The 22,384-nt window shown below is 40.7% G+C and overlaps 1 protein-coding gene across 2 annotated transcripts in view; it reads right to left on the reverse strand.

The window, feature by feature from the left end:
- Positions 1-22,384, reverse strand: part of FBXW8 (F-box and WD repeat domain containing 8) — a 128,460-nt gene that overhangs the window by 68,261 nt on the left and 37,815 nt on the right. For both annotated transcript variants that reach the window (XM_036929516.2, XM_036929517.2), the window contains exons 3-4: positions 13,971-14,135; positions 10,271-10,359 (exon numbers count right to left, since the gene is read on the reverse strand). In XM_036929516.2, coding sequence (XP_036785411.1) covers positions 10,271-10,359; positions 13,971-14,135 — 254 coding nt within the window. The remainder of the gene's footprint in view (positions 1-10,270; positions 10,360-13,970; positions 14,136-22,384) is intronic.

Genomic DNA, 22,384 nt, shown 5'->3' on the forward strand with positions numbered 1-22,384 from the left:
ACTACTGGGCCTAGCACTCAGAACACTCTACAAACTAGCTTCCACTCCTCCCCCAGTACCGTTTGCATTCCTCCTTAGCATGCGCCAGCTCCCAGATAAGCCTGCCATTCACAGGCTTCCACACACCCTTGCCTCTGAATCTTGGTTCAGATTATCCACCTTTCTGGAGCACCTTCCCACCTCACAGCCCAGCCCAGTGGGTCTCAAGGCTGGCTGTACATTAGAATCAGCTGGATGACTCTCAAAACTCCTGATACCCAAGCACACCCCAGATCACTTCAATCTTACTCTCTGGGGATAGAATGAGGCACCAGTGTTTCCTATGTGTAGGCAAGACTGAGAACCACTGACCGAGCCCAAGCCTACTAATTTCCCAAGATCTAGCACAGGCCCTCTTCCTCCATGAAGACTTCCCTGACTTAACTAGTTGCCCTGGACCTGAAGAAATGACGTTCACTGCCACAGTCTATGTCTCCTCAGCTTGACTGTGAAGTCCTCGAGAAGGCTGTATCTCAGTGCCACAGCCTCCATCACAGTGCCTTACACACACCTAATAACACATAAATGGTGACTGAAAGGGGGTATCCACAAGTTAACAACCCAATTGGTTTGAGTGGCACCTTTTCTTTCTATTGCCTACCTTCCAGGGTGACTGAAGCCCCAGAACACACACAGAATATGCATTAGACTCCTTGCATTTATTTTCAAACTGTTAAAAATGTATCTCTATAGAATACAGGAAAGGCCAAATTATTTTGGTAAATATGTATTTCCCATATTCATTTGAACTAACTCCCTTCTTCATGGCCAAAGAGCATAATAGCATAAGTACTTTGTTGTAAAATGACTAGGAGGCAAAATACAAAAGACTCCATGTCTCCTTTATGATGTGAACAGAGAATAAATACTGGATTTGAGCAGGTACGGTGGGATGATTCAGCAGCAGGCCCACTGCTGTGGGTGCTCTCTACCCCCCGCGGAAGCATCTGCAGCAGTGAGCAGACTCAGTGCTAATGAACTTGTGCTAAAGAAACAGACATTTTCACTAGGGCAAAACATTGGTTGGGGCAGAGGAACCTGGACTAAGCCCTAAATGTGATCTGAAAATGCTTAACAACATTGGCCAGGAGAAGCAAGAACAGATACCGAAGGCAGGAAGGAAAAAGGCTGGTGTTTCTCCAGAGTTCCAGATGTCTTTATCTCTGCCGAACAACAACTACACGCAACCAATTAGACACCACTATCACAGTTTTCATTGTCAGTAAGCTTTTGGACCCCAATATTGATGGCTCTCTAATTAGTGCCTGTGCGAAGTACAAATGCAGCTAACATATCAGCTGATGTAAGAACACTAAAGAAACACTGAAGAAGAACGAAGTTTTTTCCAAATGAGTAAACATGTCCCAGCCCATGGCATGGACCCGTAAAACTGCATGCTTTCCCAATTTTTTTTTTTACACTTGGCAAAGTTGAATTACCTCCAAATAAACAGGTCAGAGACCACAGCTGACTTTTTGTTGAAAGAATGGGAATAGAGCCTCAAGCTCAGCAAGCCAAAGCAACTGCCAATTGAAAATGATTTCCCACCAAAGAGCTTTCATTAACTAGTAAGTTTCCAACAAGCAGACTAGTTATGTGGACTAAGAGACCTGAAGAAACAGAAGGAAGAAATGTCGTACAGCTGTAAACAACCTTTAACCTTTCTTCTTATAAAAATATCCAAGTGGGGGTAGGGGAGGTGGTGATGGTTCCATTTCGTTTTCAGGTGCCAGTGATTATTGCTAAAAACCATTTTTTTCCAGGCTCTTCATAACAACCTGGGGGGTTATTTTAAGAATGATGGAAGGTAAAATGACTTATCCAAGGTCACAAGAAACATTTTAGTAGCATAGCTGGGATCAAAACAGGTCCCCAGGTTTTTTCAGAAGTGCTACTTAGCCAACAGGCCACTCTGCCTCCTCAGATGACATTGTCTTTCAGCGAATGCAGCTTTTAAGAACCATCCCCATTTAAGAGTAATATAAGGAATTTATTGTTTTCAAGATTGTGACTCAGGCTTGCAGGACACAGCCCCTGGCTCTAACCCATCAATTCCACCACTATAGCTCAACTAGATGGCAAGCAGCCAACAAAAAAAGCTCAATATGCCTGCAAGCAGTGTAGGGCTGGGCAGATGCAATGGTGCAGCTCACTCCTGGTTCACAGGTGATATGGGAGGAGAAGAATGGTTGGTAAAACCTAACCCTTGATAGGGCCATAATCATGCAGCCACCCTTCTGGTCAGGTACTCACAGCAGCCAAGAGGAGCCTCGTTCTGAGGCCTCAGGCCAGGAACAGCAAACCATTGCATTTGTGTGTCAGATTCAGTAAATTGGTAGTGGGTGCCTACAGCCTTGTGTTGAGAAGGATTCTGAAGCTGTATTCCACCCAATTCACCATAATACAAAGTGCTGTAATGGTTTAAGGCCTACCATTGGTTCGGAAGTGAGGAGTGGCAGCCCATGAGCAGATCAGCTGTATCCACAGAGCCAACTCCTTGTCACTGCAGATGCAGCTATGAAGTCACTTCCCAGCAGAGATGTGGCCTGACTGAGACTGCTCCATGCCTCTCCCTGGTGTTATGGCCCTGCCCTTCCTTACCCTAACATCTCCCACCTCATTCTGTAACTGCCTGTAGCCATATGCCTCCTCGGCCTGCAAGCAAGGGATATGTCTGCAGTATTCATTTGTGCTTCGTAAATGTTGAATGAAGGAAGGAATCTACTGACTTAAACTTAGAAGATGGAAGTGGTTTTAAAGCCTACAAAGCAATTAGACAGAGGCCCCTAAAAGTGAAGTGCCCACATTTCAAGAAACATTTATGTTCTTAACATGTAGAGGTTTTAAGAACCCCCCTACTCCATACTTTCTTTAGTAATACCAAGGAGTACAAATCAATGAAATGAAGAGTATTTACTGTTTCTATGAAACATGACTATGTTGTATTATGCAATTAACAAAATGAACTCAATCCCACAGCGCGGTCTTTCTCTGGAAATGCACTACTACAAACAGCAAGTGCAGTTTAAGACGCATCAATTGAAAAATAATGAACATCTTAATGGACCTTACGAGATACATGCACTACACACTTAAAACTGTTTTCCATATATCTTGGTTAATCACAATCAATGGAGCCAGAGTCAATGATGATTATGCAGAGTTATTGTAGCTGTGGCCCTTCCCATTATTCCTTGGAGAACCAGAGATGGATAAATGCAGTCATGAGTTCACCAGTATTTATTAAGGATATTCTGGAGCTCCTTCATTAAGAATGTAATAAATGTAATGCTCTCCTCCAGTCTCTTATCAATATCTTACCTCAGACTTATTTACCAGAAGAGCATGTATACCTCACAGCTAAATAAATAAAAGTATTTTTAAAAAGAGGTCCCTAACGGGTAATGATTGAATTCCTTATGGGAAACAGCCCAATGTCATAATAAAGCAGCAGCACAAAATCTATATAAGACAAGGCTGAAAGGAAAACTGTCAAGAGAAAAAGTTTTTTAAAAACAAGATAGAAAACAAATGCTTAGTAAGTATAAACATGAGGTGACACAACTTTTTCACCAGTCTATATTTACAAAGCATATTATCTCAAGAGCTCAAAGTAACCCAGAGGTATTATCCACCTTTTATACATTCATCCAAAGTTATCAGAGTATTAGAAATACCATCCTTGAGGCCTTTAGCTCCAGGGTAATTATACATTATTTCAGAATCAAGCCATATATTGTCATGGTACATGGTCAATACAAAGGCACAATTTTAATTACCAGGAAAAACAGAGGAAAAAAATGGCTAAAAGCAGATATTCCAAGTTACCTTAGATGTGTGACTACATTTGAACTGTTATTTTCCAACAGTTCTTACTTACAAATAATGAGAAAACTCCACTGAAGTGCAAAGTGAATCCAATCAGAGACTCAAACATCAAATTTTACATACATAAACCAGAAGTGCAAAATTTTGCTTCAAGGTCTACAGAGGATGGTCAACCAACTGGACTCTGAAGTCTGGGTGGTGTGGATAAGAGTTAACAGAGATAAAAACCAGAATGACAGCCAGAGGTCGCTTGGCGGCTAGGGAGAGGTATCCTCAGTTTTGTTCTGTCTGCTTGGGCATGCTTGTCTGGAAGGGAATGGAGATGGATAAAAATGCATGAAACCAAATGGGACAATAATATTTTTAGAAAAAGAAGAGAGCAAATATTCTGCAACATTAAATGTTCCAACTGCACTTGGCAGAGAAACACTGATACACAGTCACTATTCTTCTAGGAAAAGCCAGAGCTATACTCTAAAAAGGCAGATCGCATCAGCCGAAAACCTAGGTGAAAAACATTTAGGAGTGTTGAGAAAGACCTCCATACAAAGACGGTGTCAGATAATTTTTTAAATCAAAAAGTGGGGGAAGTGTCCTCTAAAGTGAAAAGTTTCAGTTTATGCAAACTGAAATACTTCAGACATGAATCTTAAGTAACAGTGAGGAGGGAGTTTATTGCGAATCCCCACCATACTCCTGGGCATCTGATAAAAGCTTCTGGTGAGCTAATAGCTTAATGGTTAGCAGAGCTGGCGCAAGGCTGCCCAGGAGCCCCAGGCTTGACTTTCTCCTGCAAGCTCCACCTGAAGCATGCTTCTTCACTAGATGGCAGTAAAGCAGATACACTTCGAGCAAATTATACCTCGACTACATCTCAGATTTTATAATGTGACCTTTCTGAACTCATGATGTCATCTGTTTTCAGCACTTTTAACTTCCAGAGTGCAACTGGGGAGAAAGCAATCTAGGCATTACAAAACAGGACAGGATGCTTATACATCCTCATCTCTTCTACTCTTTCCTCAATGATAAACATATGATTTGAAAAACATTCTAAAATTCTCAGAGCTGTCACTATATAAATAAATAAAACAAAGAAACAAACTCTAAACAAAAACCACACTTCCCAGTCACTTCCTATCAACAAACTTTCCAGATAATATCTCTTCTTCTAATTGCAAAGAAAGCACACACTACACCTCACTACACTTCAGGAGTGCTACCAGACCACAGGGAAAAGGCAGCCAGAGCTTGAACTCTGAAAGAGACTGGCGGTTCACTATATACAGAATGGCAGCTACGGAACATAAATTTTTCTCAAGTTAGAGAAATGGGAAGTTTTAGCTGGACAATCAAAGTAAAGGTTGTATTTTAATTACTCAGTCACAGTTGAAGGAACTTCCATTAGGCTAATCCACAAAGAAAACGACTGGTTCAAATATCTTTGGGGACACTGCACGTCCCTGCTTACATGGCCAAATGAGGCCAGAGAAGAGCCTGGGCAGATGACAGATGCAGTAAGAAGCGGGGAGTGTGTGGCGCCTTAGAATTCTGAGGGGCTTTCATCCCATACACACTTTCCTCCAAGTTTCCTGGGTACTGGGACTGGTGTTAGGCTCTGATGGTACAAAGATAGTAGAGTCTACATTTTAAGAAGGGACAGTTAACAAGAACAAACACTGCCAAGAGGCTGAAGGGGGTGGGCCAGAAAAGGCCTATGGTTCATGGCCGCTGGTGTCCTGTGAGAAGGTAGCTCATGGAAGCCAGATTGCAGGAGGTTGGCACACGGATGGTAAGGAAGGGAGGTATATGGTCTTGTTACTGACGGATGGCATGGATAGAAAGAAGGCAGGTGTATTCGGGAGAGCAGGCTTCAGAGATGGTTTAGAGACTTCAAATCAAAAAGTTAAACTGGAAAAAAGTTGAGGGTAATGAAAGCATTTTAAAAATAATTTCTTAATCTGGAAAACACAAAAAATCACTCCCCTAAATCCAGTAATTCCATTGTGGGACATTCGCCTAGGAAAATAGTCAGACTGGGATGATAATGGAAGAACGTAAAGCTCTTTATTCTATACATTTATATGGAACTTAAAGTTTTTACAATAAGCGTGTATTAATTTTTAAGCAAAGAAGAGCTGTAGTACTGAAAAGGGGGAAAATCTGCAAACCTCTACACATAAAATATTCACAATACTATATAATAACAGAACATAGGAAATTACTTCAATGTCCAGTACTAGGGGTATGAATAAGAAAATCAGGATATAATTATTCCATTTTTGCAACAATCAAAGAAAGTCATGAAAAGTACGTAATAAGCATGAAAAAAATCTCAGTTTAGTGAGGCAAAAAAGGCGAATAATGTGATAATGTAGGCTATGATTACATTATGTAGAAGTAGGCATAGGAAAACTGACTGAAAAATAAACTGCACACACCAAAAACCATAACCAGAGTTGTGTTAGCATGCTGGCATCTAGGCGGCTTTCTCTTGTCCACTTCCTAAGTTTTGCAAAAACATGGTTTTACTCCTGCTTTAATTTTTAACAGAAAGATGCATGCCACAAAAGTAAAGCCATAGACAAACTGTCAGAGGAGCGAATGAGGGCTGGGAAGGAGAGCGCAGCCGCCCCGCCCTCCAGGGAGCCACCGCCCGAGTGCGGCAGAGCCACGCCCATGTGCCCACCCTGGCTCCACGGACCTCACTGAGCCTGTTATCTCACGGAAAATGAGTGTTCTGGAACACATAATCTCTGAAGTCCCTTCCAAGTTTAAAATGATATGATTCTAAGTTGAAAAAAAAGTCAGAAGACAGAGAACGGATAAGAGAAATTAGTGATTCCTCCAGTCTCCCAGGTAACAGGTAGTATACAGATTGGTGGGGGGAGTCTGTGTATTAAGTTCTAATGCTTATTTCAGACAAAACAATGTAAAAGCACAACAGCGCATTTAATGAAATACTACATAACACCTTCTAATTTTAAAAGATGCTAACAAATTAACGGGATGGAAAATACATGACTGTAAAGTTAAAAATTATTTCAAAGTAAAACAATATAGAACAAAAATGTTTAGGTAAGGCTTCAGGGCTGCATGATTAGCTGCCGCTAATCACTACTCCAGGAGTTATGAGAAGGGCAGATGTTGGGGCCGGCCTGCGGAATAGCAGGGGTTAGGAGCTACAGCACTACAGACAACTGTGGGGGGAGACATGAGTTGGATCTTAAAAGAATAGCGACTGATTTCTGTGTGGAGTGATGAAAGTGTTCTGGGGGGCAGTTACATAGCCTCATGAATATGCTAAAATTACTGACTTATGTATGCAGCTTAAAAAGGTGAATTTTATTGTACATGAATTACAACTCAATTTTTTAAAAAACGATATTGTCAGAGGTAACTAGAACAGTATGGAAAATGTCAAAGGTACACTGAGTAGAGTAATTAAGAGAAAGGTAGGCTGAAAACAATTTCAAAGGGTTCAGAGCATTAGGAAAAAGTAATTGGAATTTATCATCCATGAGATAGTAAGGGAAGCAAAGACTCATGAAAAAAAGAATGGATGCTCCAAAGCTTTGAGAATAATGTCTGTTTCTTCTACTAGAAAAAGAAGCCTTGGGTAAGAGGCATCCAGGTCTATTCTCTTGGTGAGTTTGAGTGAAAGAGTATTTAAGGTTACCCTGATGCTGTGTAAAACGAAGAGCAAGGCAGAACCAAGACTGGGTCAACAGCAAAGCTAAATGTGAGAAAAATTATTCTAGGCCTAAGCAGTGGACTCTAAACGAGGAACATTTATTCAGAGGACTCAAAAGATGTGAAGAAACAAGAGTTCTGGCAGACTTTGCTGTCAGTTGTATGCAATATACTCAATAGGTTTAAATGCAAAACTGTTGCACAGTTCAGCTCCAAATATAAAAACAAAGCCTCTGAACAGATTCCACTTACACTGTAAGACAGAAAAAGGAAAGGAAGAAGAAAAATAAGAGAAACACAAGGGAGTAGAAGAGACAGAAAAAGGGTGAAATGGACGCTGTCTCTGTAAGGAGCTCCTGGGAGATACAGAGCTATAGAAAGCCTGGTGAATACAACACTGACTGGGAATGAGGCAACCACAAACACCGCTGTCTCAAATGAAAAGGGATTCAAGATCTGACCCAGCAAACAAGCATCGTAACCACCAGATAAAATTTTAATGATAAACACAAGATGCTCTACATACAAGATTGAAGTATCTGATGCTAAGCCATAAATGCAAGGTTCTCTTAGAAAGAGGAGCCGTGAGTAGCCTCTCTGACCCATGGATCAAGTTTCATCTTATTGATCCACAAAACTCGGCCACTGCTTTGCTTTGTGCTGGCATAATCTGTAATGCTGGGCAGACCTCAAGGGACTAGAGAGGCAGGAAAAGAAGGACTGGCATCTGGACTCGTGGCCAGCCTGTTTTTTCTGAGGTTCTTGTCCAGATAAGAAATTAATAATTGGCCTTTGTGATTAAAGTCTCCTTCATTTCTAATTTCTTTTATGACTCTTTCAGTCCAATCTCAACACTATCCTCAGAGATGTTCTGACTCACTAGAAGACCTGTTGAAGCTAGAATGATGTAAGTTCCTTTTGGTGTTACCATGGAATCTCAGAATTAGTGGGGGGAAAGGACCTTACATATCATAGCTCTTAAGCCCACATTTTAGCAATAAGAGGCAGAAGCCTAAAGCCACGCCCATAACTAGATGGACAGAATTCCAGATTTCTGGTCCATTAATCTTTCTAAAAATTAATAGTTCCAAACCTAAGACAGGCACAGTCACAGGGGGGCCATCAGGTGAGAAATTGGGGATCAAAAGAGGTGAGGCTTAGAACCTCACCCCTGTTTTGAGAGAAATCTTCTGCATCCATGGATGTTTTGTTGCCCTTGTCTAGCTTGGATTAATATTTAGTCTACAGGCGCACACCTGATCATCTACATTTGCCCTCTTACAGCACTAAACTATGTTTTCTACCTTTATCTTGCATCTACCTACCACTTCAGCATTTTATTTAAAAAAAAAATAATAATAATAATAAGGGAGAAATGTGGGATTCACATATAAATCAAGTATAAAAATCAAACAAATATTCATATTTGACCTGATTGTTTATAGTTCATAATGTGTGATCAAAACTGAAAGTTTCTGTGATGACTGCCCTTGTACTGTTCACCATGTAAGAACTTATTCACTATGTAAGAATTTGTTCACCATCTAAGAACTTGTTCCTTATGCTTCAGAAGATTGGAGACTGTTGAGAATTAGGCTTGGGGTTGATTAATGATTGTGCATTGAGTTCCCTATACAGAATTTTATTGTTGTTAACAACCATTTGATCAATAAATATGAGAGATGCCCTCTCAAAAAAAAAAATTAAAAGTTCCATAGTACTCACAAGAAAGATGTTTAACCTCTAAGTGTGGCCAGTAACCAAAAGCTAAGGAAAAGTGTTCCTCCTGGGCATATCTTGTTTAAAGCAAACATACTTTTACACAGACATTACATACCAAAAAATAATAAATAACTTGCTTGGAATTTCAATTCAAATGGTGCTCTTTAAGGAATACTAAAGAAAGAGACTCACCTACCACTAAATAGACAAGCCCAAGATTTGTTTTTATTTTCATCCAGGTAGGAACCTCTCTTGGGTGGCCCAATCCAGACTCAGAGGTCTAAATGTCCTGGTCTCTACTCTATGGCATTAAGTAAACAAAAATTTGAGACTGTAGTTCAAAATGTCTTCCAAATCCACAAAGAGGAAATTGATCTTCTTATCATACATTAAAGAAATACTCAAAACATATCTCTGTAGTAAAGCAGGAAGAATTCATGAAAGTGGTTTTTGGAACAGAAGCCAAAGGAATTTACAGAAGCTTAAATTAAATTTCTTGGCCACAGTAACAAATAAAAAGCCTACTTCAGGACAAGTTAACTAGCAAATAAGTACTATGTGGTAGGGAGGTAAGATCGTGTGTGGCCACAGCCCTTCCTCATAATAAAGGCTTCAGAACAAGAGAATAAGAAGAGACTCTTTTTGTGCCAACACATATTATTCTTGCTTGACTTTTTTATGTCTTCATAAAATACAGTTTGCCTTAATGAAAATCTAACATAACAGCCACAAGAGTGATTTAAAAGCTAGGAAAGACATATTGAAAGAAATGGACTACAGATCCATGCCACACCATCCGCTTCTCACCACTAACTTCAGAGCTCTCAAACACTGAAGAACAGAATCACAGAGATTTCCCATCTCAGACATGGGCTGTAAGGGGGAAGGTACATTCTCTCAATAAGGTCACTGGGACTCAGACGGTGGTACACGAAAAATGAGAGACCTTAAGATGAAGAGTATAAAGTGAAAAATTGTTTTTGCTTACCCAGCAATGACCACACCATCATGAGAATGTACATCACATAAAACCGCATCAGGAATATGTTCCAGTTCACTCACGGCACCTTTGCGATTCTGTGTAAGGAATGGAGGGATGAGGGTTATATTATTCTTGGGATAGCCAGAGGACAAAGCATTTCACCTTTTCCTACATTTCATAGTGTTCTTTTATGACATGTATTGTGTTCTGAGTTATCTGGGTTTTCAAAAGGACAAATATGACAACTAATGGGTTAAGCTATTAGCATTTATGAGTTACTACACACACAGAAAGCACTGAACCAGAGGATACAGAATGTGCAAAATGCTGCTCCTGTGCTCAAGGGGACTACAGGACGGAAAGAAAATATGTGAGCACAAATAACTACAGTCCACGGAAGGCTGCTAGTGGCAAGTATCTGAAGCATATAAAAAAGTTTAATTCAGAGACAGTATTTATTGGTATTTTACCTGTTAGCAACCCCTGTAAGTACTCAGAATAAAATTAAAAAGTATATACAAAGAGATCAAAATCAGGATGGGGAGAAGAAAGAAGACAAAGTTTCTGCTTGAGAGCTCAGAGATTCATGGAAATGGTATGTAAAGGAAGCCCTAAAAGCCATAACACAGGTTATGGCTCCTGAGGAGGGAACTAGGTGGCAGGTGGAAAAAGGCGAGGGAGGGGTATTTTTCACCACATGCTCTTTAGCGACTTTTGAATTATTTGTACCAAGATCATGGTTATAGATTCAAAAACTACATATGAAATAATTATTTTTATAATAAAAATAAAGGGAATATGGAGCAATAAAAAGCATTTACATGGGAAAAACTGGACATTTAAGCCAAAAAGCAAGTATGAATAAAGGTCCTCAAGAATACCACATAATCTGTAATTTCAACTCTGCTGCACTGGCACAAAGAATAGACACAAAGTATGTACATGCCAAGCAGAGTTCTCAGCATACAGCCTGTGTTCAATAAATGGTGACTATCATTACTTATATTATTAGGAGAAGGATGATGACATCCATTCCATTAATCAACACAAAGCAGCTATATTCCAGGCACTGTGCAAAATAATACGCATGATTTCACTTAACTCGAGGGCTAAGTCTAAGGCCAAGGGACAAAACTGGACACATCTAGAGTGGAGCTGTCGTACTAGTAGAGATATGTGGATGGGAGGGCAGGACTTGGGGAGTCATCTGTATAGGGCCAGAGTCAAAATTACAATAAAGAAGCTCTTTTGAAGGAAAAGGGATTCAAAGAAAAGGAGAAGGCCTGAGATGAAAGTACTGATGACAGTTACTAATTCTGTCATGCGGCTGCCCTCCCGTTTGTGGGCTCCAAGCCCACACTGGCACTCTGATGTTAGAGAGATCCTAGAGTGCCAGAGTGAAAAGCATTTATGCAAACACCAGGCAAAGGAGCCACCACAACCAGCTCATCAAACTGTTACCATGTTGGTTCTGAACTGCAGGTGCAAGTAAGTTCATGAATTTACAGGTCATTCCCTTTGTGGAGGTACCTGAGAACTCTGGGGTCCCTCCTGGGCTCCCCAGATGCTGACGTAGGAGGAACCAAACCAAATCACCTGCCCAAACCATCCTGAAGTCAGCCACAAACAGTCCTAAACCACAGTATGCGTCTGTGAAGGCCTGTGAGCCCCTGTGGCCAATGCTGAGCACTGGACACAGGCCACACTCTGCAGGAGGCATGGTTGATGTGTATCATTACAGCCATCCTCACCACAGCCCTGTGAGCAGGTTGGCCTGCTCTCAGCCTATTTAGAGATTAAATATCAGGGGCACACAGAGGTAAAGTAATTTGCTTTAACACTGCCTTTCATGTTTTGATGGGGCTTTCTTTCTAGAATCACAGTAAGAATCCCATCATTACTTAAGGCTTGTTACTGAAGACTCATTATTTGCCACCTCACGTAAGTGTTCCTCACTGTTAGCAGTGTCAGGAAATGGGCCAAGCCACTCCAAAGAGGAGCCTCCCTCTCAGTCTACCTGCAGTTTGACTCCAGTCCACTTAATCAACAACTATTGAGCACTTACCGAACAAATGGCTTTGTGCTCGACGGAGAAAAAAAAAAAAATAGATGTTCAGTTAAACTGTATGTAACTTGTACACTGTTACTAAGGGCTAGGTCTTCAAATGCCCTGAGTTCTTCCACCTCTGACCTGGCTGAGGGGGGTGAACCTGCCTCCATCCCCAACTTTCTCCATCACCAAAAAGGAAACAACTTAGCTGTTGCTTTCTCTCCCAGGGTTTGACGGCTCTGAATCTGAGCCAGGGTACATGTTTCCAGTGATCACGATCACAAATCTCAGAGTATCTCTCTTTTTCAGACAAAAGGCCCTACTTAATGCCTGACTCTGAAGCTGTCCTCAAATTACAGCCCCTCCTACCTGGGTCAGACCCTCTGCTTTCTGGTCCCAGCTTCACTAAGCAGTTTTGTCAAAACCTCTTGTTTTCCTCTCACTTGCACACCCTCACACACACAGGGAAGATGGCTGGGAGGCCTCCCTCCAAGTTTACTACCTGGTGTTGATGCAAACGGGGCCAGTGTGATTTTTACTTGGTGGTGGTGTCTTCATGGTCTAAAAAAGGATAATTATGTTAATTCTCCTTAGAAAGGTCATTCTCAATCAAGGGCGATTTTGTCCCCAGGGGACATCTGACAAGTCTGGAGACACTTTTGGTTGTTACAACTTGGGGCAGGAAGAGAATGCTCCTGGCATCTACTGGGCAGAGGCTGGGATGCAGCAGAGGACAGCCCCCCGCAGAAATAATTACCCTGCCCCAAACGTCACTAGTGGCAGGGCTGAGAAGCCCTTAATTAGAGAGACACTGCTCTTATTAACTTTGCTGGGATCTGTGTGATGCTGCCCAGATGAAGGGTATTGATCACTAATCGGGTTATGAGGTGACTGGGGCAGACATGCACATAAGGCAATATGTCACCATCAGCAATGAGCAAAAGCTTGTTAATCTCAAAGTCTATTAGGACTGACCTTTACAGGAGAAGAAGGAAAACGGTTCTATCCCTCCCACACAATTGAATACCCAGTTACCCAGGTGGGAAGAGTACTGCCACCATGCTGCCATCTTGCCATGTCTCTAACAGCTTTATGTACCACCGTTCTTGACAGTTACTTCCTACAGAAACACTTTACCATGCAAATTCTTAGCTGTGATCTAATATTTCTGTAGAGATTGTGCAGTGATAAATGGAAGCAAGCCAATAGGTTATGTGAGGAAAGAGAAGATGGTACTTAGAGATGCTTTATAATCTTTCTTTACATTTACTGGAAACGACATTTTGGGCTCCTCTTCTGTATTTGCTCTCTTGGCCCATCAGAGAATTGGTGAAGGTGAAAGTGGGTTGCACTGAGCACTACTCCAAAGACCCTAACCATCAGATGGGAGGTGAACGGCACTGCAATCTCACCCCTCCTCTCCTATACAACACGATGCTCCCACATAGTGTGGTTGAAAATGGAGGCAGACGCTCTAACGGTGAACAAAATGGGCAACAAACCACCAGCAGCAGAAGGGACATTCACTATACTCTCTCTTTGCTTTTGGCAGTTAACCTCAGGCTGTAATTGCAGGGACTTGGTAGTTAATCCAGGGCTTGGATTCCCATTTCCTTGTAGGCTCTTTTACAGGTAATGATATTGGCCACTACTTACCTTCCAGTTGGTTCTTAACATGTGTTCCTTGGCTCGGCACTCTTGGAAGATGAGCTTCCAGCAAGAATAATCAGAGATGCTGCTCTCAGGGAGGTGCCCTTCCTGCTGGCACAGCCTGTACCAGAGCACTTCATCTTCTGCGATCACCTTCCATGTCTTGCTCACCTAAAACACAGCAGAAGTGACACAAATGTCAAATCCTCCAATTAGAGAGGCCCCTTGTCATCCAAAAATCAATCAACACCTTTATTACTGCCCTGGGTTTATGGCAATATAAATGTCTTGTTAACAAAACACTCCAAGGTGAAAAAAATACAAGCAAGTGTTTCCAGTTTTATCTTTCAAGATTTCAAAATTGTTGTACTACCATATAATATCACATTTTGGACTACTTGGATAAAGTGTTATGTAACAAAAAACCCCACAAAAATACATTAAAGACAAAAAACACACTGTAACATGTTAATAGCTATGCAATCATACAGAGCTTTTCAGACGTAATCTCTTTACCAATAGGCACCTGTATCTCATATTCTAGAATTGGAGACTGATGGCCTCTGATATAAAAGGCTGTAATAAATATCCATAACTCAAAACTTCTGGTTGTATGAGAAATTCAAGTTTATATTTTGTGCAAAAACTTAATTTTAAATATCTGATTTTTAAAATATTTAATAGAAAACTCAAGCTGTTAACCATGACTCTAAGACCTGATATATAGAGATTAATGTTATATCTGAACTGAGTTTCAAATCCCAGTGGTATCCAAAGGAAATGGCCATTTGAGCTATGAATGTTTTGTCTTCCAAACCTAACACAGGGGAACAATGGACTTATTTCATCACAGAATAATGTACAAGATGGCCAGACTGCAAGAGACGGACTCTGCTGGCAAGATGAGAAACTGATCCAGCAAACCAACATGATTTGGGTCTATAGCACATTCTGGCAATATAAGGTCAAGTGCTCAATGCTTGCTGCCCATCCAAAGGTTGAGACTCACTTGTAATAAAGTGAAAGTCATGACCAGTGGTTTACAATAATGTGTGCACCGTAACACTCCCTTGGGATCACTTCAATATATCAAATACACAGACAGGAAGAAAGAACATGAGACAAAATAAGAGAGAGAATACACAGCATGTTCATGGCAGACTCTCATGCCACAGGGGTGCCTCATCTGATGAAGTACTGATAGGCAGTTAACTTTCAGGATGGCAGAGTAAAGATCTCCAAAAATCTGTTCCTCCATAAAATCAACAAAAATACTGCCAGAAACTGTCCAAATCAACTTTTTCAGAGCTCTAGAAATTAACTAAAGGCTTGCAATATTCTTAGGAGCATTTATTCAAGAAAAACGGCTGAATCTTGGTAAGAATATCAACTTCCGCGTTGTTTTAACTTGCACTAATCCTGTCCTCCGCATTCTCTGGCTCCATGGTAGCCTTAAAAACCAACAGCCTCACAGCTGTGGTAGCTGTAAAAGCAGCCCAGCAGCCACCAGAGTAGCCAGATGAGCTTATAACCCCCCAAAAGTGCCATCCTCAGAGAACTGTCACCATTTGTCCAGAAGCTTGCTGGGAGCTATGTTCTGGAGGCTTGTCTTGATCTGATTCAGAGCTCACTCTGTTCTATCTCCAGGGCATTTGTCAGAAACAGTAAGGGACAACTCTTCAACATTGCAGCTGCCTGAGGTGACATTACCAATTGGAGCTAAAAAGAGGGTAAACAAAAGGCTTAAAAAGAAAACCTAGGGTATGGGATGTCCATGCAGGCTTTGAAAAGCTCCAATATATTTTGGGGACTCAAGAAAGCCATACATGTAGTATGGTGTGTTTGCCTAAGAAAGACTTGAGAAGGCTGATCTCTCAACTCTAACTAACCTTGAGGCTCTATACACGCATGTATGGAAGGCAAAGGCAGAACTGTAAACTGCTGGCATACTGAAGGTGTGCCCCAACATAACAAGAAAGGCTGGGAGACATACTGGTTAACCATATTTAAAGAAATCTCTAATCACTAGCTAACTTATCAGAGATTTTAGTGGTCACGCATCATGAAGAATATAAACTAGAGAATTAGTCCAGAAAAGTCACTAAGTAAACAGCAGTCACAACAAAAAACAATAACAACCCACCAGAGGGAGAAGAATCTCATTTCTAGAGTTGCCACATTACTTTCAAAATTCATTTTTTTAAAAAAATGAGATATGTGAAAACAAACAACAAAAAAAACCAGGAAAGTATGACCCATTTACAGGAAAAAAAGCAATCAATAGAAACTATCCCCAAGGAATTCCAGGCATTGGACTTACTAAACAAAGACTTTAGGTCAGCTATTATAAATATAGTCAAAACACAGTTGACCCTTGAAAAACATGGAAATTATGGGTGCTGACCCCTGTATATGTGCACATAACTTTTAACTCTGCCAAAACTACTAATACCCTACTGTTGACTGGAAGCCTTACTGTTAACAAACAGCCAATTAATATATTTTTTGCATGTTATAGGTATTCTATACTGTATTTTTACAGTAAAGTAAGCTAGGGAAAACGTTTTTTCAAATTGTCACAAATTTCCAAAATACTTATTGAAAAAAAATCTGTATATAAGTGGACCTGCATAGTTCAATCCTGTGTTGTTCAAGGGTCAACTGTACTAAAAGAAAGCATGTCTAAAGAAACAGAGGAAGGTATGAGCACAATGTCTCACCAAGTAGAGAATATTGATGAAGACATAGAAATTAAAAAAGTAAATAAAAGTTTTGAATTGAAAAGTACAGTAAATGAAATAAAAAATTCACCAGAGGGCTTCCACAACAGATTTGAGCTAGAAAATCATCAAACTTAAGGTCAATTAAAATTATTCAGTCTGAGAAGGAAAAAGAAAAAAAAAAGAAAAATTAACAAAATGAAAAGAGCCTCAGAGATGTGTGGGACACCATGAAAGTGAACCAACTGTAGGCATTATGGGAATCCCAGATGGGAAAGAGAGGGAGAGTGGGGTAGAGAGATTATCTGAAGACACAATGGCTAAAAACTCCCCAACCTGATGAAAAATTCTGATCTACACATCAAAGAAGCTCAACAAACTCCATGAAGGATAAATTTAGAGATCCACACCTAAGACACATTATAGTCAAACTGCTAAAAACAAAACAGAGAATTTCAAAAGAGAATCTTGAAAGCAGCAAAAAAAAAAAAAAAAAAAAAGACTCATTGTGTACAAGGGATTCTGTTTTTCGTGAAAAACCATGGAAATCAGAAAGCAGTGGGGTGGCATTCTCAATGACCTCAAAGAAGAGACTGTCAACCAATAACTATATATACAGCAAAACTACCCTTTAAAAACAAAGGAAAAATTAAGATATTCTCAGATGAACAAAAAATAATATAATTCATCACTAGTAGACTTGCCCTACCATAACTGCTAAAGGGAATCCTTTAGGATGAAAGGAAATGACACTAGACAGTAACTCAATCCACATAAAGAAATAAAAGTACATAAATAAATGTCACTACATAGGTAAATATAAAAGACAGTATAAATGTATTTTTGCTTTTAACTATATTCTTCTATCTGATTAAAAGGACAAAAGCATAAAACTTTGCTGATGGGCTTATAATAATAAAGACATAATTTGTATGAAATAATAGTACAAAGGGGGGGAACAAAGTTTTATTATGCTATTAACATTAAGTTGGTATTAATCCAAATTATACTGTTTAAAGATGCCAACTATAATCTCCAGGGCAACTGCTAGGAAACTTACTTAAAAAACACAGCAAAATAGGAGGGGCGGAAGATGGCGGTGTGAGTAGAGCAGCGGAAATCTCCTCCCAAAACAACATATATCTATGAAAATATAACAAAGACAACCCTTCCTAGAATAAAGACCAGAGGACACAGGACAATATCCAGACCACATCCGCACCTGAGAGAACCCAGCGCCTCGCGAAGGGGGTAAGATACAAGCCCCGGCCCTGCGGGAGCCGAGCGCCCCTCCCCCCAGCTCCCGGCGGGAGAAGAGCAGGCAGAGCGGGAGGGAGACGGAGCCCAGGGCTGCCGAACACCCAGCCCCAGCCATCCGGGCCAGAGTGCAGGGCGCTCGATACTAGGAAAACAGGGCAGCAAGAACAGTGAGCAGGCACTGGAGGCTGGGCGACAGAGGACATAAGAAAAGCGCACGACCATTTTCTTTTTGCTTTTTTGCTGTTTTGTTTTGGCGAGCGCTTTTTGGAAGTCTTAAAGGGATAGGGACCCCAATACTAGGGAAACAGGGCAGAAAGACCGGTGAGCAGAGGCCTGAGGCTGGCACCGGAGAATAAAGACAAACGAACGACCACCCTTTTTTTTTTTTTTAATTAAAAACTTTTTTTTTTCTTTTTTTTTTTTTTTGGTGGGCGTTGTTTTGTTCTGGCGGGTGCTTTTTGGAAGTCTTAAAGGGGCAGGGCGGGTCACTTAATCCAGAGGTAGGGGATCCGGGATCTCTGGGCACCCTAACCCCTGGGCTGCAGGGAGCAGGGAGGCCCCTTACGGAGATAAATAGCCTCCCAGCAGCTCCTGCTCCAATGCGACTCCACCATTTTGGAGTAGCTGCCCGAGCTAGGCCACGCCCACAGCAACAGCGGAGATTAACTCCATAGCAGCCGGGCAGGAAGCAGAAACCCTGTCTGCGCGCAGCTGCGCAGCACAAGCCACTAGAGGTCGCTGTTCTCCCAGGAGAGGAGGGCCACAAACCAACAAGAAAGGAAGTCCTTCCAGCCGTCACTCGTCCCAGTTCTGCAGACTATTCCTATCACCATGAAAAGGCAAAGCTACAGGCAGACAAAGATCACAGAGACAACACCAGAGAAGGAGACAGACCTAACCAGTCTCCCTGAAAGAGAATTCAAAATAAGAATCATAAACATGCTGACAGAGATGCAGAGAAATACGCAAGAGAAATGGGATGAAGTCCGGAAGGAGATCACAGATGCCAGAAAGGAGATCGCAGAAATGAAACAAACCCTGGAAGGGTTTATAAGCAGAATGGATAGAATGCAAGAGGCCATTGATGGAATTGAAATCAGAGAACAGGAACGCATAGAAGCTGACATAGAGAGAGACAAAAGGATCTCCAGGAATGAAACAATATTAAGAGAACTGTGTGACCAATCCAAAAGGAACAATATCCGTATTATAGGGGTCCCAGAAGAAGAAGAGAGAGGAAAAGAGATGGAAAGTATCTTAGAAGAAATAATTGCTGAAAACTTCCCCACACTGGGGGAGGAAGTAATCGAACAGACCACGGAAATACACAGAACCCCCAACAGAAAGGATCCAAGAAGGGCAACACCAAGACACATAATAATTAAAATGGCAAAGATCAAGGACAAGGAAAGAGTGTTAAAGGCAGCTAGAGAGAAAAAGGTCACCTATAAAGGGAAACCCATCAGGCTAACGTCAGATTTCTCAACAGAAACCCTACAGGCCAGACGAGAATGGCATGATATATTTAATACAATGAAACAGAAGGGCCTTGAACCAAGGATACGGTATCCAGCACGACTATCATTCAAATATGACGGTGGGATTAAACAATTCCCAGACAAACAAAAGCTGAGGGAATTTGCTTTCCACAAACCACCTCTACAGAACATCTTACAGGGACTGCTCTAGATGGGAGCACTCCTAGAAAGAGCACAGCACAAAACACCCAACATATGAAGAATCGAGGAGGAGGAACAAGAAGGGAGAGAAGAAAAGAATCTCCAGACAGTGTATATAACAGCTCAATAAGCGAGCTAAGTTAGGCAGTAAGATACTAAAGAGGCTAACCTTGAACCTTTGGTAACCACGAATTTAAAGCCTGCAATGGCAATAAGTACATATCTTTCAATAGTCACCCTAAATGTTAATGGGTTGAATGCACCAATCAAAAGACACAGAGTAACAGAATGGATAAAAAAGCAAGACCCATCTATATGCTGCTTACAAGAAACTCACCTCAAACCCAAAGACATGTACAGACTAAAAGTCAAGGGATGGAAAAACATATTTCAAGCAAACAACAGTGAGAAGAAAGCAGGGGTTGCAGTACTAATATCAGACAAAATAGACTTCAAAACAAAGAAAGTAACAAGAGATAAAGAAGGACACTACATAATGATAAAGGGCTCAGTCCAACAAGAGGATATAACCATTCTAAATATATATGCACCCAACACAGGAGCACCAGCATAATGTGAAACAAATACTAACAGAACTAAAGGGGGATATAGACTGCAGTGCATTCATTCTAGGAGACTTCAACACACCACTCACCCCAAAGGATAGATCCACTGGGCAGAAAATAAGTAAGGACACGGAAGCACTGAACAACACAGTAGAGCAGATGGACCTAACAGACATCTATAGAACTCTACATCCAAAAGCAGCGGGATATACATTCTTCTCAAGTGCACATGGAACATTCTCCAGAATAGACCACATACTAGGCCACAAAAAGAGCCTCAGAAAATTCCAAAAGATTGAAATCCTACCAACCAACTTTTCAGACCACAAAGGCATAAAACTAGAAATAAACTGTACAAAGAAAGCAAAGAGGCTCACAAACACATGGAGGCTTAACAACACGCTCCTAAATAATCAATGGATCAATGACCAAATCAAAATGGAGATCCAGCAATATATGGAAACAAATGACAACAACAACACTAAGCCCCAACTTCTGTGGGACACAGCAAAAGCAGTCTTAAGAGGAAAGTATATAGCAATCCAAGAATATTTAAAAAAGGAAGAGCAATCCCAAATGAATGGTCTAATGTCACAATTATCGAAATTGGAAAAAGAAGAACAGATGAGGCCTAAGGTCAGCAGAAGGAGGGACATAATAAAGATCAGAGAAGAAATAAATAAAATTGAGAAGAATAAAACAATAGCAAAAATCAATGAAACCAAGAGCTGGTTCTTCGAGAAAATAAACAAAATAGATAAGCCTCTAGCCAGACTTATTAAGAAGAAAAGAGAGTCAACACAAATCAACAGTATCAGAAACGAGAAAGGAAAAATCACGACGGACCCCACGGAAATGCAAAGAATTATTGGAGAATACTATGAAAACCTATATGCTAACAAGCTGGGAAACCTAGGAGAAATGGACAACTTCCTAGAAAAATATAACCTTCCAAGATTGACCCAGGAAGAAACAGAAAATCTAAACAGACCAATTACCAGCAATGAAATTGAAGAGGTAATCAAAAAACTACCAAAGAACAAAACCCCCGGGCCAGATGGATTTACCTCGGAATTTTATCAGACATACAGGGAAGACATAATACCCATTCTCCTTAAAGTTTTCCAAAAAATAGAGGAGGAGGGGATACTCCCAAACTCATTCTATGAAGCTAACATCACCCTAATACCAAAACCAGGCAAAGACCCCACCAAAAAAGAAAACTACAGACCAATATCCCTGATGAACATAGATGCAAAAATACTCAACAAAATATTAGCAAACCGAATTCAAAAATACATCAAAAGGATCATACACCATGACCAAGTGGGATTCATTCCAGGGATGCAAGGATGGTACAACATTCGAAAGTCCATCAACATCATCCACCACATCAACAAAATAAAAGACAAAAACCACATGATCATCTCCATAGATGCTGAAAAAGCATTTGACAAAGTTCAACATCCATTCATGATAAAAACTCTCAGCAAAATGGGAATAGAGGGCAAGTACCTCAACACAATAAAGGCCATCTATGATAAACCCACAGCCAACATTATATTGAACAGCGAGAAGCTGAAAGCATTTCCTCTGAGATCGGGAACTAGACAGGGATGCCCACTCTCCCCACTGTTATTTAACATAGTACTGGAGGTCCTAGCCATGGCAATCAGACAAAACAAAAACATACAAGGAATCCAGATTGGTAAAGAAGAAGTTAAACTGTCACTATTTGCAGATGACATGATACTGTACATAAAAAACCCTAAAGACTCCACCCCAAAACTACTAGAACTGATATCGGAATACAGCAAAGTTGCAGGATACAAAATCCACACACAGAAATCTGTGGCTTTCCTATACACTAACAATGAACCAACAGAAAGAGAAATCAGGAAAACAACTCCATTCACAATTGCATCCAAAAAAATAAAATACCTAGGAATAAACCTAACCAAAGAAGTGAAAGACTTATACTCTGAAAACTACAAGTCACTCTTAAGAGAAATTAAAGGGGACACTAACAGATGGAAACTCATCCCATGCTCATGGCTAGGAAGAATTAATATCGTTAAAATGGCCATCCTGCCCAAAGCAATATACAGATTTGATGCAATCCCTATGAAACTACCAGCAACATTCTTCAATGAACTGGAACAAATAATTCAAAAATTCATATGGAAACACCAAAG

This window comes from Manis pentadactyla, chromosome 14 (assembly GCF_030020395.1).
Source record: "Manis pentadactyla isolate mManPen7 chromosome 14, mManPen7.hap1, whole genome shotgun sequence".
In the NCBI taxonomy this organism is placed as follows: Eukaryota; Metazoa; Chordata; class Mammalia; order Pholidota; family Manidae; genus Manis; species Manis pentadactyla.